The sequence below is a fragment of the Nothobranchius furzeri genome, chromosome 10 (assembly GCF_043380555.1).
Source record: "Nothobranchius furzeri strain GRZ-AD chromosome 10, NfurGRZ-RIMD1, whole genome shotgun sequence".
NCBI lineage: Eukaryota > Metazoa > Chordata > Actinopteri > Cyprinodontiformes > Nothobranchiidae > Nothobranchius > Nothobranchius furzeri.
The window spans coordinates 28,639,114-28,655,770 of NC_091750.1; the positions used below are offsets into that span (position 1 = coordinate 28,639,114).

General features: G+C 44.5%; 1 protein-coding gene across 2 annotated transcripts in view; it reads right to left on the reverse strand.

Moving 5' to 3' along the window:
- Positions 1-16,360, reverse strand: part of LOC107387199 (smoothelin-like protein 2) — a 103,414-nt gene extending 87,054 nt beyond the window's left edge. The window contains exons 1-2 of one of the 2 annotated variants that reach the window (XM_070555477.1): positions 16,222-16,360; positions 14,061-14,147 (exon numbers count right to left, since the gene is read on the reverse strand). In XM_070555477.1, coding sequence (XP_070411578.1) covers positions 14,061-14,086 — 26 coding nt within the window. In that variant the 5' untranslated portion in view covers positions 14,087-14,147; positions 16,222-16,360. Of the gene's footprint in view, positions 1-14,060; positions 14,214-16,221 lie in introns of those variants that run through there. The other variant, XM_070555478.1, reaches the window with a different exon arrangement.
- Between the last annotated feature and the right edge of the window lie 297 nt (positions 16,361-16,657).

Sequence of the window (16,657 nt, forward strand, 5' to 3'; positions counted from 1 at the left end):
AGACTGCTTTGTTGATTTAGAAATGCACCTGGTGTGTCTTCCTGTCTGAGAGTCTGTGAGGAATGTCGAATGTGTGTGTGTGTGTTTAATAAAAGGCTTTTGGAGGGCATCTGCCCGATAAGAGTGAAACTGGCAACCATTGTGTGGTGTGTATTTTTTCCTCTCCACTTTGCAAAGTCTAAAGTGATTGTTGATTATTGGTATTGGTTTTGATCAACTGATTACTATAACCCCCTGTGCTTTGAACTTTCCCTAAAGTAATCCTGGATTGATAAAATTATCCAACAAGGGGGAAATCACAGCTCTCAGTTTTTAGTAATTGTTACAAATTTCACACAAAGACCGTTCAGTATTACACAAAGAACTTTCAGTGTCTAATCATATGACGTGCAACAAACAGTTGCACGAGTCAGCAGTTGTCCAAGTCAGCAGATGTCCTTTGGTCACAATAGGTCAGGACCAAGGTTCAGCATCCTTAAAGTCTCCTCATGAGACTTCAAAACAATACAGCAACTGTCCAGCATAAAATGGTAAAATCTTTAAATGTAATAAAAGCATAGAGCATGATAAAAGAATACACATATAATTATCTTAACATTTCCCACCCATTTATCATGATTAATGCCTTTTATTCTCACATCACTAGAAAACCACTTCTTTTCAGATTTTCGGTAACTAGGTCATTTTTTAACGACATTAACACTTACACTCAGAGGGGAAATAGCTAATACAAGAGGAATGTTTTAAAACTTTATTAAAAAATCAAACTAGAAGACTAGATCAACTGGAACGCAGAGTCACGTGGCATGCCTTTATTCACTCACAGATCAGAACCAAACAGCGTCTCAACATGATACTTCTGGGCTTCGTCCTCTTCTCCAGGTCTTCAGGGTCTGGTACAACAAAAAGAGGAAATGTCTGCACCATCAGTCCAGGTGACGGGGCAAGGGCTACATTTATTATTCTCGTTATCAGGGCTCGGTGGCATGGAATGCAACAACACCCACACAGGGTCAGAATGGCTGCAAACACAGCTAAGGACACCAACACTGAAGACACCAGTGTGCGATACTTTCCAAACATGTCAAACATTGAATCCCACATGGATGTGTCCATGCCAGAGTGTTCTTTGAGTTTACCATTCAGAGTGCGAAGTCCTTCCAGAGCCACAGTGAGACTGCCATCTGCCGCAGTGTTGTTCGGTATAAAAGCACAACAATCTTCGCCGAAGATAACACAGACCCCTCCTTTGTCAGCCAGGATCATGTCGAGAGCAATTCGGTTCTGAAAGGCCATGAGAGAAGTTGCTGCCAGCTGTCCATGCACAGCCTCAAATCCACTCTGCGTCCAGTTGCTAAGTCTCTGCACATTAAAATGAATATAATTAATTCGATCAACATTTTTATTAATTGTACACCAAAGTAGATTCAAATCCTGCAGCTACTTGATGAACTAATTTATACACATCAGGGACCCCTCGTGGAACACCAATAGCATCGATGTAGGTTGGGTCAGTCTGTCCTTGCCAGGTTACATCACGTTGGGTTCGATGCTTCCATTGTCCAGGGATCACACTAGAAAGTCTCTTAACTAATTCTTGAGCTGAGGTGGGATACACAGACACAGGTAACAGCTATGATACCAAAGCACAGGTTCCAGTGACATTCATAGGTAATTTGTCAAACAGTTTGTTGTCTCCACACCACCACACGTCAGCACGTGGTACAGGTTTAAATGGTGCAGGAACTTTAACAATCTCAGAACACCATGACGTCTTGAGTCTGCCCCATTTTGGGCCTTTACCAGTAACATTTACACAAGTGAATTGAAATTTTGCTACTTTGAAGGAGAAATAGGGCTTCCTTCTGTCTGGCCCGGTCACAGGAAAAATATCATCCCAAAAAGGACCATTTCCAGTAGGATTTGTGCTAGTCATCACTGTGAGCATACAAGTTGAATCAAAATTTGCTGGAGCTATTTGTAACAGAGGCCTAGGCCCCATACAGACAACACAACTTTGTTTAGCAGCTTTAGCAGCTTGCTCTACCATTAGCAACCAGTTATTATTAAAACCAGAAATCCCAGTGGTCACCTGGAACCTGGAACCACTCATCTGTTGTGGGGTTGCCATTTACTAATGATACTTTTGTGATGGAATTAGTTCTAGGCCCACGAGTCAAAACACCCATCCTGTTTCCAGGCTTAGGGGGTGTGGATGACACACTTGCAGTAGTTGTTGTTGTTGCTGTAAGATTTGGGCACAGACCAAAGCATGTGCAGGGGTCAACAGCATGTGGACGCCATACACAAAGAGTGAAAGCATGGCATGGAGGGTTGCGGGTGGCTGACCAGCGTTTTGTTGGAGGTTCTAGGGCAAACCTGGGCATTTTACGGCCCGCGGGCCACATACGGTCCTTTGGTTGAATTTGACCGGCCCGCGTAAGGTTAATTGGAAATTACAAAATAAATGTATTTTCTCATTTTACCTCATGCATGGACTAAGGCTGCATTGCTTTTATTTTGAAGTTGTTTTTTACGTGCACAATGACGCAATACGTATAGCAACAAGTGCCCGCGGTTGACATGGTGATTGTAGCCTCCAGAAATGTCCGCTCATGCAAAAAAAAAAAAAAAAAGAAAGATGCCGGATGCAGGATTTTCAACCAAAATTGGACTGCTAAGTATTTTTTTAACTGAAGTCGGAGGTAAAGCCGTGTGTTTGGTTTGCGGGGAGGAGATTGCCGTGTTTAAGGACTACAATTTGAGTCGGCATTACAACAAGAAACACTCGGAAAAATACAAGAACTTGTCTGATGCTGAGAGAGCGTGGACATCCGAAGCTTTGCTAGCAAAGTTGCAAAAGCAGCAAGACTTTTTTACTAAGCTTCACACATCCAGGGATGCAGCAACCAGGACCAGCTTTGTGATATCCCACAAAATAGCTAAAAACAGCAAGCCGTTTTCGGAGGGAGAGTTTGTCAAAGAGTGCATGGAGGACTCCGCCGCACTAATATGCCCTGAAAAAAAGGCGCATTTGAGCAAATCCCGCTGTCCAGGAGGATCGAGGACATTGCGGGGAACCTGGAGCTTCAGCTGCAACATGAAGTGGCAAGTTTTGACTATTGGCCTTAGACGAGAGCCCAGCAGCCCAGCTGCTCGTATTTGTCCGGGGTATAACGGACTTGAAGCTCACAGAGGAGCTGGCAGCAATGCGGTCGATGAGAGGGACAACGACAGGGAGTGATGTTTTTACAGAGGTAAATGCGTGCATGGACACTCTGGGATTGAAATGGGAGAGACTGTCAGGTGTCACAACAGACGGTTGTCCAAATCTTACAGGGAAAAATGTCGGACTTTTGAAACGCATGCAAGATAAAGTGACAGAAATCGATGCAGATCAAAAATTGGTGTTTTTGCTTTTTATTATACACCAACATGTGTTGTGCAAGTCAGTGCTAAAAATCAACCATGTTGCTGATGGTGTTACTAAAATAATAAACTTCATCAGGGCACGGGCGATGAATCACAGACAGTTTGTGGCTCTTTTGGAGGACTCCACACAGCTGTCAGATGGCTCAGCCTGGGGAAAGTGCTGAAGAGGGTTTGGGACTTGAAAGCAGAGATTCGAGAGTTTTGCGAGAGGAAAGGCAAAGACATTCCAGAGCTCTCAGATGAGGACTGGATGGCAGATTTTGCATTTGCTGTTGATGTGACTGCACTGATGAATGAACTGAACACCAAACTGCAAGGCAAGGGCCTTTTTGTTCATGAAATGCACAGCCTCGTGAAGGCCTTCGTGAGAAAGCTGCAGTTTCCTTCAAGTCAACTGGAGAGCAACACTCTCACTCACATGCAAACCCTGAACGAAGTCACACCATCAGCTGATCACCTCAGCAGTACTCGTCCATGTTAGGAGCATTACATGGTGAGTTTTCAAGGCATTTTGAAGATCTCAGAACAATCGAGGATGAAATGCACATGATTTCCTCTCCCTTTACCTGCAGTGTGGATAATGCACCCAGTGATGTGCAGCTGGAACTCATTGACCTGCAGTCTGATGCAGTACTGGCAGAGCACTTTAAGTCAGGATCTCTGCTGGATTTCTACTCTTCTCTTAAGGAGGAGAACTTTCCAAACCTGAGGAGACATGCTCAGAAGATGTTGGTTCTCTTCGGCTCTACCTACATTTGTGGACAAACATTTTCAATGATGAAGTTTACAAAATCCAGGTATAGATCCTCTCTCACTGATGATCATTTGTCAGCTGTGCTTCACATCTCCACCTCAGATATTCAACCTGACTTTGATGCACTCGATAAAGCCCAGCAGAGACTAGATTTCTCGTTCGTCCTTTCTACAAGGCCGGCACTCGCTGGGTGGTATGATCAATGTTTTTTTTAAAGATTTATTTGGAAGCATGCACCTATTTTTGTGATTACTTGATTTACAAAATGTGTTCCATTGTCACTGTATATTTTTTTCAGGAATGCCATAGCGTGGTATCATGTCTTTGCATATTGCTTTGGCAACTGTAATAACATCAGGATGTTTTGTTGGAAAGAGCTCTACCCTTTTAGTAAAAGCATCAACTATTACAAGGAAACAATTATAACCCTCACTTTGGTTAAGTTAGATCAAATCCATATGAATAGTATGAAATGGATATTCAGGTGTTGGAAATTTGCGTCGTTTAGGTCTCAAGTTTCCTTGTGGATTATGTTTTGTGCATATTAAACATGCTCTACAAAAAAATGTTGAATTGTTATTAAAGCTATATGTTGTTTATTGCTTTTCTACCTGTTCTACCGTCCCCCCTTTTGAGACATGTGTGACACCATGACTCAATACTGCTGCCCACTTATAGAGATTTTTTGGTACGATGGGTTTCCCTTCTAGTCATTTGTAGAAGCTGTCTGTATTTGTTGCACCTTTTTTAATCCAAAGTTGTTTTTCTGATTCAGGACTTTGGTTCTGCATGTCTGTCAGGATTTCTCCTGTCACATCTGTGTCTGCATCTAAATGCAGAATGTTTGAAGTAGAAGCAGCTGCTTCTTTTGCAGTTTTGTCTGCAAAGGCGTTTCCTAGTGAAACCGGGTCGTTTCCTGCTGTGTGTGCAGCACACTTGCAAATTGCTACACGTTTTGGAAGCAGCACAGCTTGCAATAGATCTGTTAAAAGTTGAGCGGGAGTCACTGGTTTGCCTGTTGACGTCACCATACCTCTATTCTTCCAGTACTGAGCAAACACATGCACCGTAGAGAATGCATATTGACTCTGTGTATATGGTCACCTTTTTGTCTTTCATTAATTGACATGCTTCAGTTAAAGCCACAATTTCAGCTGCTTGTGCTTAAAAGGTGTTAGGTAATTTTCCTGCTTTAAGGATTTTTGTTGCTGAAACTTTTTCCAAATTGGTCTTTTCTGGATGAACCATCTACAAACAGTATTTCTCCTTCATTTAGTGTTTGATCTTTTAAGTCAGTTCTAGGTTTTGCCAGCTGTTCCGTTTCTTGTTGGCAATCGTGATAGGCCATCATCTGATGTAGGCATTAGTGTGGCTGGGTTTAGAGTCGTGCACCGCTCTATAGTTAAATGGGGTTGTGAGAGCAGCGTTGCCATGCAGGATAAATGGCGTGCAGGTGAGAGAAATGTCATGTTGGACTGGAGCAGAAGTGCAGACGCAGTGTGAGGCACTTTCAGAGTCAGTGGATGAAACAGTACAATACCTGCATTACTAGGGATGAGCGAGTACACCACTATCTGTATCTGTTCAACCATCTAAATTATCTGTATCCGTATCTGTACTCCTCCTCCTTGAACCGTCACCTTATCGTGGTGGAGGAGTTTGAGTGCCCTAATGATCCTAGGAGCTATGTTGTCTGGGGCACTTAGTGCCCCTGGTAGGGTCTCCCATGACAAATTGGTCTTAGGTGAAGGGTGAGACAAAGAACGGTTCGAAGGATCTTTCATGGCGGTTAAAACGAAGAGTCGGAGTACCCGGCCCGGAGGGTTACCGGGGTCCCACCCTGGAGCCAGGCCTGGGGTTGGGGCCCGTGAGCGAGCGCCTGGTGGCCGGGCTTTCGCCCATGGGGCCCGGCCGGGCCCAGCCCGAACCGGATACATGGGCTCGTCCAACTGTGGACCCACCACCCGCAGGAGGAACATGAAGGGTCCGGTGCAATGCGAATCGGGTGGCAGACCAAGGCGGGAGCCTTGGCGGTCCAATCCCCGGACAAGAAAACTAGTTTTTGGGACATGGAACGTCACCTCGCTGGCGGGGAAGGAGCCGGAGCTTGTGGCAGAGGTTGAGCGGTACCGGCTAGATATAGTCGGACTCACCTCGACACATTGCATTGGCTCTGGAACCCGAGACCTGGAGAGGGGTTGGACACTCTACTTTGCTGGAGTTGCTCCGGGTGAGAGGCGGAGGGCTGGGGTTGGCTTTTTGTTAGCCCCGAGACTCTCTGCCTGTGTGTTGGGGTTTACCCCGGGGGACAAGAGGGTAGCTTCCTTGCGCCTTCGGGTCGGGGAACGGGTCCTGACTGTTGTTTGTGCTTATGGGCCAAATATCAGTTCAGAGTACCCACCCTTTTTGGAATCCCTGGGACGAGTGCTAGATAGTGCTCCATCAGGGGACTCCATTGTCCTGCTGGGGGACTTCAATGCTCACGTGGGCAATGACAGCTTGACCTGGAGGGGTGTGATTGGGAGGAACGGCCCACCTAATCTGAACTCGAGCGGTGTTTTGTTATTGGACTTCTGTGCAAGCCGCAGTTTGGCCATAACGAACACCATGTTCGAACATAAGGATGCCCACCGGTACACTTGGTACCAGGGCAGCCTAGGTCACAGGTCGATGATAGATTTTGTAGTCGTATCATCTGACCTGCGGCCGTATGTTTTGGACACCCGAGTGAAGAGAGGGGCGGAGCTGTCAACTGATCACCACCTGGTGGTGAGTTGGATCAGATGGCAAGGGAACATGCCGCGTAGACCTGGCAGACCCAAACGCATAGTGAGGGTCTGCTGGGAACGCCTGGCAGAAGAACCTGTCAAGACGGTCTTCAACTCCCACCTCCGGCAGAGCTTTGACCACGTCCCGAGAGCAGTGGGGGACATTGAGTCCGAGTGGGCCTTGTTCCACTCTGCGATTGTCGAGGCGGCTGTTGCTAGCTGTGGTCGTAAGGTGGCCGGTGCCAGTCGTGGTGGCAACCCCCGTACCCGCTGGTGGACACCAGAGGTTCGGGGAGCCGTCAGGCTGAAGAAGGAGGCCTACAGGGCGTGGCTGGTCTGTGGGTCCCCGGAGGCAGCAGACAGGTACCGGATAGCCAAGCGGGGTGCAGCAGTGGCAGTTGCCGAGGCAAAATCTCGGGCGTGGGAGGAGTTTGGTGAGGCCATGGAGAAAGACTATCGATCGGCTCCAAAGAGGTTCTGGCAAACTGTCCGGCGCCTCAGGAGAGGAAGGCAGCAACTCGCTCACACTGTTTACAGTGGGGATGGGGAGCTGCTGACGTCAACTGAGGCTATAGTCGGACGGTGGAAGGAATACTTTGAGGAGCTCCTCAATCCCACCAATGCGCATTCCGAGGAGGAACCAGAGCTGGGAGGCCTGGGGATGGACTGTCCGATCTCGGGGGCAGAAGTTGCTGAGGTAGTCAAACAACTACACAGCGGCGGAGCCCCGGGGGCGGATGAGGTTCGTCCTGGGTATCTCAAGGCTATGGATGTTGTAGGGCTGTCATGGTTGACACGTCTCTACAACATTGCGTGGTCATCGGGGGCAGTTCCTAGGGAGTGGCAGACCGGGGTGGTGGTCCCCATCTTTAAGAAGGGTGACCTGAGGGTGTGTTCCAACTATAGGGGGATCACACTCCTCAGCCTCCCTGGAAAGGTCTACTCCAAGGTACTGGAGAGGAGGGTCCGATCGATAGTTGAATCTCAGATAGAGGAGGAGCAATGTGGTTTTCGTCCTGGCCGTGGAACTGTGGACCAGCTCTATACCCTTGCAAGGGTGATGGAGGGGGCATGGGAGTTTGCCCAACCAATCCACATGTGCTTTGTGGATTTGGAGAAGGCTTATGACCGTGTCCCCAGGGGCACCCTGTGGGGGACGCTCCAGGAGTATGGGGTGGGTGGCTTTCTGTTAAGGGCCATTCAGTCCCTTTACCAGAGGAGCGTGAGTTTGGTCCGCATAGCCGGTAGTAAGTCGGACCTGTTCCCAGTGAGGGTTGGACTCCGCCAGGGCTGCCCTTTGTCACCGGTTCTGTTCATCACTTTTATGGACAGAATTTCTAGGCGCAGCAGTGGTGTGGAGTGTGTCGAGTTTGGTGGCAGGAGAATCTCGTCTCTGCTTTTTGCGGATGATGTGGTCCTCCTAGCTTCATCCAGCTCTGACCTTCAGCTCTTGCTGGGTAGGTTCGCGGCCGAATGTGAAGCGGCTGGGATGAGGATCAGCACCTCCAAATCTGAGACCATGGTTCTCGACCGGAAAAGGGTGGCTTGCCACCTCCGGGTCGGGGGAGAGGTCCTACCTCAAGTGGAGGAGTTTAAGTATCTCGGGGTCTTGTTCACGAGTGAGGGTAGGAGGGATCGGGAGATCGACAGGCGGATTGGTTCGGCATCTGCAGTGATGCGGACGCTGAGCCGATCTGTCGTGGGGAAGCGGGAGCTGAGCCAGAAAGCCAGGCTCTCGATTTACCGGTCGATCTACGTCCCAATCCTCACCTATGGTCATGAGCTTTGGGTAATGACCGAAAGAACGAGATCGCGGATACAAGCGGCCGAAATGAGTTTCCTCCGTAGGGTGGCCGGGCTCAGCCTTAGAGATAGGGTGAGGAGCTCGGACATTCGGGAGGGACTCGGAGTAGAACCGCTGCTCCTCCGGATCGAAAGGAGCCAGTTGAGGTGGTTTGGGCATCTGGTCAGGATGCCTCCTGGACGCCTCCCTGGGGAGGTGTTTCGGGCATGTCCTGCCGGCAGAAGGCCCCCGGGTCGACCCAGGACACGTTGGAGAGGTTACATCTCCAATCTGGTCCGGGAACGCCTTGGGGTCCTGCCGGAGGAGCTGGTGGACAAGGCCGGGGAGAGGACGGCCTGGAGCTCCCTAATTGGGATGCTGCCCCCGCGACCCGGACCCGGATAAGCGGAGGAAGACGAAGACGACGACGACGTATCTGTACTCGGAGTGGGCGTGGCCTAACCCTGAAGTGGGTGTAGTTTAACCGGAAGTGGGTGTGGTTTACATCAATAAATTATTTTAAGTCTGAAATTGATATGGATTGATCAGAAGTTGATATGTGTATTGTTTATTTGAAAACTATTTACAGAGCAGCCTCAGAATTGAGATTAAATATTTTTTATCACAATAGTAAAGGAACTATTACAGAACAAGTTTTCAATAAAATCAGAACATTCATATTTAAGTGCATGAATTAAGAGAGAGAGAGAGAGAGAGAGAGAGAGAGAGAGAGAGAGAGAGAGAGAGAGAGAGAGAGAGAGAAAAGATCTTTTCTATAGCGCCTCAAGATAAAAATCACGAGGCGCTTCACAAAAACAAAACATGTAAAATAGAAAAAAGAATTTAGAAAATGATTAAAATATATTTAAAATGAGCAAAAAATAAGACAATTGTGATTAAAAAGTGTAAAGAAAGAGAGAGTGGATTCTGAGGAAGAGGAGAGAGAGGAAAAAAAAACCTGACCGGAGCGGAGATAGTGACTGACGCAGCACGAGCTGTTTTCAGCTCTGTCTTGTCAAATGCACCACGTACGTTACAAAAAAAAATAACTTTAAAGTAACTTTAAAAAGAAGCAAACTGAAGAAAACCTAGGGAGTGCTGAAGAAACGTGAGCAGCAGTGAAGCAAGCACAGAGAGATCCGTTACTGTCTGTGTGTTTGTGTGGATGGACCGGACGCAGACTGAGCTCCCGGTACAGAGTTTTGTGTGTAGGGAGGGGCGGGCGCTCTATTTGACAGGCCAATCACAGAGCGTGAAGACAGTCAGTTACCCAATGAGGATTTACCTTCAGCACGATGACAGATATTTACGAGTTTTACTTGTTTCATGCTCGTACTCGTCAAAAATGCTTTATCCGTACCGGATACTTGTCCGAAACAAGTATCCGGCTCATCCCTATGCATTACATTCAACTGCTATCGAGGCCACTATTACTGCTCTTACACATGGAGGAAGAGCAGATGCCACACTGTCTAGTTTGGATGAGTAATAAGCTACAGGCCTCAGTTTTTCTCAGTGTTGTTGTGATAACACGGAAGTCATGAAATGACCTTTGCAGGCCACCATTTGAATAAATGGTTTCTGATAATCCGGCAGGGCAAGGGTTGATGAAGAAACCAGTGCCTGCTTCAGATTACAGAAGGCAGTCTCAGCTTCTGGGTGCCATTTCAGTTTGTCATTCATTTTAATGTTTACTTCATACATTAGTTTCTGCAGAGGACCTGTTATTTCTGCATAGTTTGGGATCCAGTTTCTGCAGTAGTTAGTCAGTCCTAAGAAAGACATCATTTGTACCTTTGTTTGAGGTTTAGGAGCTTGTAAGATTGCAGTTTTTCTCTCCTCGAAAACTGTTCTGCCTTCACTACTGAGCTCATGACCTAAATATTTTACTTTTGTCTTACAAGGTTGCAGTTTGTTCTTGATGACCTTGTGTCCCTTGTAGCATGGTTACTACATACTAGGATTTAACACTGTTTGCTTCAGTTTGGTTAGATCCTGAGAAAAGATCGGACATTAGCATATAAACTTATATTATGCACAAATATCTAGGATGTTAATGCAATCGATAAAAGTTCATACACTAACTGTCTTGGTCTATATTTTAATCCAAAGATTAATGTTTAATTTAAGATGATTAAATTTAATATCAGAAGTTATTTGTTGAATCAGAAGTTAGGAATCTTTGCTTGTTCAATAACCAAAATGTACACCATTCTGTGTTTCATTTCAACGAACAGTCAGTTTTAAAAAGTTAAGAATTTATTACTAACACTTTTAAAAATGACAATTTGAAATGACAATTTGTAACTGACAATTTGAACAGCTTGATATTAAAACTTGTAATTAAAAGATTTACCTGTGTCTGAATGAAAAGCTAAAATTAAATGCGAGGTTTGGATGCGTGAATGAATCTCAGAAGGTTTCTTTCAGAGAGAGAAAGCGTTCTGGGTGAAAAACGGTTTGCAGCTAACTGATGTTTCTTAGAGGACAGCATACAGACGCCATCTGTCGGACAATGTCTACCTCACCCAGTTCAGGAGACCCTCCATGGATCCGAGATGTCAGGTGGAGATCGTTTCCTCCGGGTACGAGGTTGGTAGGGAGACCTCGGTGCATCTCAAATCGGTCCTGAGATGTCTCCGTGGGTCACACGACTGATGAAACTATTTGCATCTAAAAATCAATAACTCTGAAGGAGTTTTTGCGTCAGCTGGAAACAGGTGCGTCTATTCGGAGCAATTCAGAACAGAATGCTTATTGAGGCTGGGGCGGCCGACCCTCGTCCTCTGATGGGTTCAAGAACTGAACTTACAGCTGCAGAAATTTCAATTAAATTAAATTCTATTTGACGAGAGATAAACTTCATTGTATTGATCCTAGTGGATCTATAATTAAATATGTAAGCTAGCAGTAGCACATCCAACGTTAAGTAAAGCAAAAAGTTATTATCAGGAGAGAGAGAATGTTTAAGTGGTTAGCAGCAGTGTGCTAGACGATGGCCCCCTCCATGAGGCCACCACAGCTCAGCAGAACATCATTGTAGCTTCTTCTGGGGAGAAAAACACTTAGAGAAAACAATAAAGTTAACAGCTGAAATTGCAGAAAATAATACAGTTGAAGAGCAGATTGTAGAATAAAGTAGTAGAGTGTGAAAAGTAGTCAGTGTATCCTCCAGCAGTCTAAACCTATAGCAGCATAACTACAGAGATAACTGATGGAGGCATGTTGGAGCCAGGGCAAGGGAGAGCCATCTTTACCGACTGTACACTCCACCTCCCTCTACTCCCCCACTTGTCCAGATCTAGGCTAACATCAGATTTTAACCATAGGCCCTATCAAATAAAAATGTTTTAAGCCTAGTCTTAAAAGTAGACAAGGTGTCTGCCTCACGGACTAAGGCTGGGAGATGGTTCCACAGGAGAGGAGCCTGATAACTAAAAGATCTGCCTCTGATCTAATTTTAGATATTCTGGGAACCACCAGTAAACCTGCAGTCTGAGAGCGAAGTGCTCGGTTAGGAAGGTAAGGAACAATCAGATCACTGATGTATGATGGAGCTTGATTATTAAGAGCTTTATATGTGAGAAGAAGGATCTTAAAATCTATTCTGAATTTAACAGGTAGCCAAGGTAGGGAAGCTAAGACAGGAGAGATATGATCTCTCTTTTTAATTCTCATCAGAACTCTAGCTGCAGCATTTTGGACAAGCTGAAGACTTTTAACTACATTCTGTGGACTTCCTGAGAGTAATGAATTACAGTAATCCAGTCTTGATGTAATAAATGCATGAACTAGTTTTTCAGCATCACTCCTGGAAAGGATGCTTCTAATCTTAGCAATATTCCGAAGGTGGAAAAAGGAAATCCTACAAACCTGTTTAACCTGGGATTTGAATGACATGTACTGATCAAAGACAACACCAAGGTTCCTTACTTTGTTCTCTGAGATTAATGTAATGCCATTGAGGTCAGGTGATTGACTAAGGAATTTCCTTTTCTGGATTTCTGGTCCAAAGATGAGAACTTCCGTCTTGTCTTGATTTAAAAGCAAAAAGTTTAGAGTCATCCAATTTTTTATGTCCTCAAGACAAGCCTGTAATCTACCCAACCGATTAGGTTCATCAGGGTTAATGGATAAATATAACTGAGTATCGTCAGCATAACAGTGAAAGTTTATCCCATGCTGTCTAATGATTTTACCAATTGGGAGCATATATATAGTAAAAAGAATTGGTCCAAGCACTGATCTCTGTGGTACTCCACAAGTAACCCTGGAGTATGAAGAAGATTTGTCATGTACATTTACAAAATGAAATCTATCAGACAGGTAGGATTTAAACCAGACTAGCGCTGTTCCTTTGATCCCTACAACATGTTCAAGCCTTTCTACAAGAACATTGTGATCAACTGTGTCAAAAGTAGCACTGAGATCTAACAAGACTAGAAAGGACACAAGATTCTTATCTGAGGCCATGAGAATATCATTTGTAACTCTCACTAAAGCAGTTTCTGTCACGGTTTGCCTCCACCTACTGGTGAGGTGTGTCAGGTTTATGTGTTGCAGGTGGGCGCGGCAGCATGGACGTCACTAGGATTGAGATATAGGGGGGGCTTAGCCCCAGGAGCTTGACCTCGAACGTTTTTTGTCACACCCTTCAAAAACTTTGTCAATTAATTCATTATCTGAAGAAAATCTAACAAAACCTATTATTTTATCACTTTCCTTTCCTTTCCTACTTTTGTGCATTTTCTCTCTTCTTCTTATAAAAAATAACACTTAATCAGTTAATTAGTGGGGTCTATGTTGAAGAAAGATTTTATGTAAGTCCATTAAAAATTTGATATGTTATATTTCCAAATAAAGCTATTCATTTCAGTCTACTGCACTTAACAGGGGGAAATTTTGTAGTCTTTTATTTAATTTGTTTAATTATAAATGTTACTGAAAAGTGACAATAAAGAACAAATGAATAACTGTCAAACTTTTATTCTGCCAAATGAGTGTGCAGTTGACAGTTTTAATATATGAATAACACTGCTATGATATGGAATAAAGGAGTATGTAATTAACTATTACAAGACAAAATAACAGTATATATGAAAATATCCAGCAAGTAGTAGAACTTATAATACAGAAAGTCAACTATACAGATACAACTTGACATAGGGTTGCAGGTCACATGATAATTATAGTTGTTTTTTCTCACGGTCTCTTACCTGTTCACTCCTAAATAGAAAACTGTTCAATTTTGCTTGGGAACTTTGTGCTCAGGTAAATGCTCATAACGGTGCACTCGCCCCTGTTTTCTCTGTAGATCACTGACCTTGACCATGCAGATCTCCTCAGCATCAACCACCTGGTCTCTCTCCTGTTCCTCACTCACTCTCTTAAGAAATCTTCGTATATCCATCTAGCCAACACATTGAAAAACATTTTCAATTTCTAATGCCAAAACAAATGCTACTAAGCCATTCAGTTTTCACTCACAATAACTGAAACAGCCATTGGTGGATAAATGGGACAGAATATGGACAACTGTTAGCCTAATATAGCCTATGTTTGGTTGCTCATGATGATGGCATTGTCCATAACGTCACATTAAGCTGCCAAAATTTATGTTAAAGTTAGAAGAGTACGACATCTCCTTTCTTTACCATAGGTAAACATAGGAAATATTAAACAACTGACAACCCACATGGAAATAATTCATATAAACATATAGGTTTTAATATATGTTTTGATGTAGCTTTTGAATATATGTGACATATATAAAACTGGCTGTTTACTATATTATAGATACATATATGTACCTATAATATAATATATATATTATAGAAAAAATATATAATATAGAAAAACGGTCAATAATATAGATATTCAGCCAGATTCTGATTCAGATTTGTAGTGTGGAGTGATTTTTGTGCCACCAACTGGAGCGTGCAGTGATCAATCAGCAGGAGCACAACCTGCTCTGCAGTCATATGCGGCCCTCTCTCTGCATGCTCAACTCCGTCTCTGCCTGCACAGATCTCCCTGTTGTTGCTCAATTTGCAATTTACAAAGCAATGTAGCCTCTCCGTCAGCCAATCAGACAGCTCTCCATTATGCAATCAAAGCATGTCCAGGAAATACTGCCAGGAAAATTGCACTTTTTTCAGATAAAGAGGATTTTATATAATTATATTTAATTAGGTTGATTAACCCTCCTCTTTTCCTGGGACATTTCCACTGTTCACTTCCTTTTACACATCAAGGGCTCATTTATGTCTAACCAAACAGAGAAGAAACACTTTATATGTTGAAATTAAAAGTCCTCTTTAACTGAAAATAGTGCAATTTAACAGTTTTAGGAATGGGCAATGTGTCTTTTCTGGAAGTCAAATATGGTCACCCTAATCATGACACATGAATTACAACAAAGTATTTTGCAGGCAGTGGATGGTGACTGGTAGCTAACCAGCAGCAGAACGCAGTTCAATAAGCTGTTAAATGGGTGTTTTTCTGTAAAGCAGTATTTCCTGGACATGCTTTGATTGCATAATGGAGAGCTGTCTGATTGGCTGACGGAGAGGCTACTTGTTGAGGAGAGCAGGGAGAGATTTGCATCGCAGAGACAGAGTTGAGCCCACAGAGAGAGCTGCAGCTCCTGCACACAAGCGCAGAGCAGGTTCTGTTTGTGCAGACTCATTACTGTACTCTCAAGTTGGTGGCACTAAGTCACTCAATGAACTGGCTGGCTCGTTAATCACGTCACTTCAGGGGAGTTTTCCGACCATTTAACTATGGCGCGGCTTTTCATTATGGTTTACGGCATGTAAACATGCTAGCGGAGTTAGCATTAGCATGTCGGTGCGGTAACATTTTCCTCTCTCGTCTGAACTATAACCTTGAAATATTAACGGTGTGCTGCTGTTGCTGTCTTACCCTAATGTGATGTTGAGTGACTTACAAGAGCGATGAGCAGGGTTTGCTCATCGATATAAAGGTTTTGCTGTATAACCCCTGCCCCTGACTTGTCAACAAAGCTGCCGGGCTTAAGGGGAGGAAGTCCTTTCTTGATACTTCCTGTGTGCGACGGTGTAGTTCTATATTCATTAATTATTATTTCTGTTTCAGACTAAAAAAAACTCATGTACCAACTACACGTGTCGTGATTGTGTTGAGCATGTAGATGTGAACAAATAAAAAAAAGTTAACTGAAAAAATAAAATAAACCAAAATGATAGGGGGGCTTGTGATTATTTTAGGGGGGCTGAAGCCCCCCTAAAACGGACCTAACGACGTCAGCGCGCGGCAGTATGCACAGCTGTTGGGAATTCCACTAATTGGAGGTGCCGAGGATTTAAGGAGTGGCGTGACTTAACTCCAGTGCCGGTTGATACTCTCACATGGGTAGCATCTAGCCTCTGAATCTGTCTTTGTTCCTGTGACCCTTAACTCATGATTTTGTATCCTGTCCTAGTATCCAGTTCTGCACCACCTACCTTGCCTGGAGTTGTTTTCCACGTCTCGTCACTCAAGGATCCTCTGGCCTCTACTCTCCACGTCTGCCCGCCTGCCCACGCTCAGAGCCATCTCACCCAGTCCAACCTCTCCCAGTTCGTCCCCGCTCTAGTCCTGGCTTTGGACCGTAAGACCTTTCAGTTACAGACTCATATTATCCTGGTTCTCTGGTTCTGGCCTCGCTCATCCCCTGTTTTTTATCTTCATAGATTCCGGTACCTCCCTGTACCTGTTCATAGAAGCAGCAACTTTAGTTCTAGTTTTTCTTCTGTTCACATTGTAAATAAAACACTTCGTATTTTTACTTACCTCTCCTCTCGTGTGATTCTTCATGTCCTGGGTGAAATACACTACCCACAACATGACAGAATCAACCGGCCAAACAAACACCCTCACTGAAGAATCACTCCCCGCAGT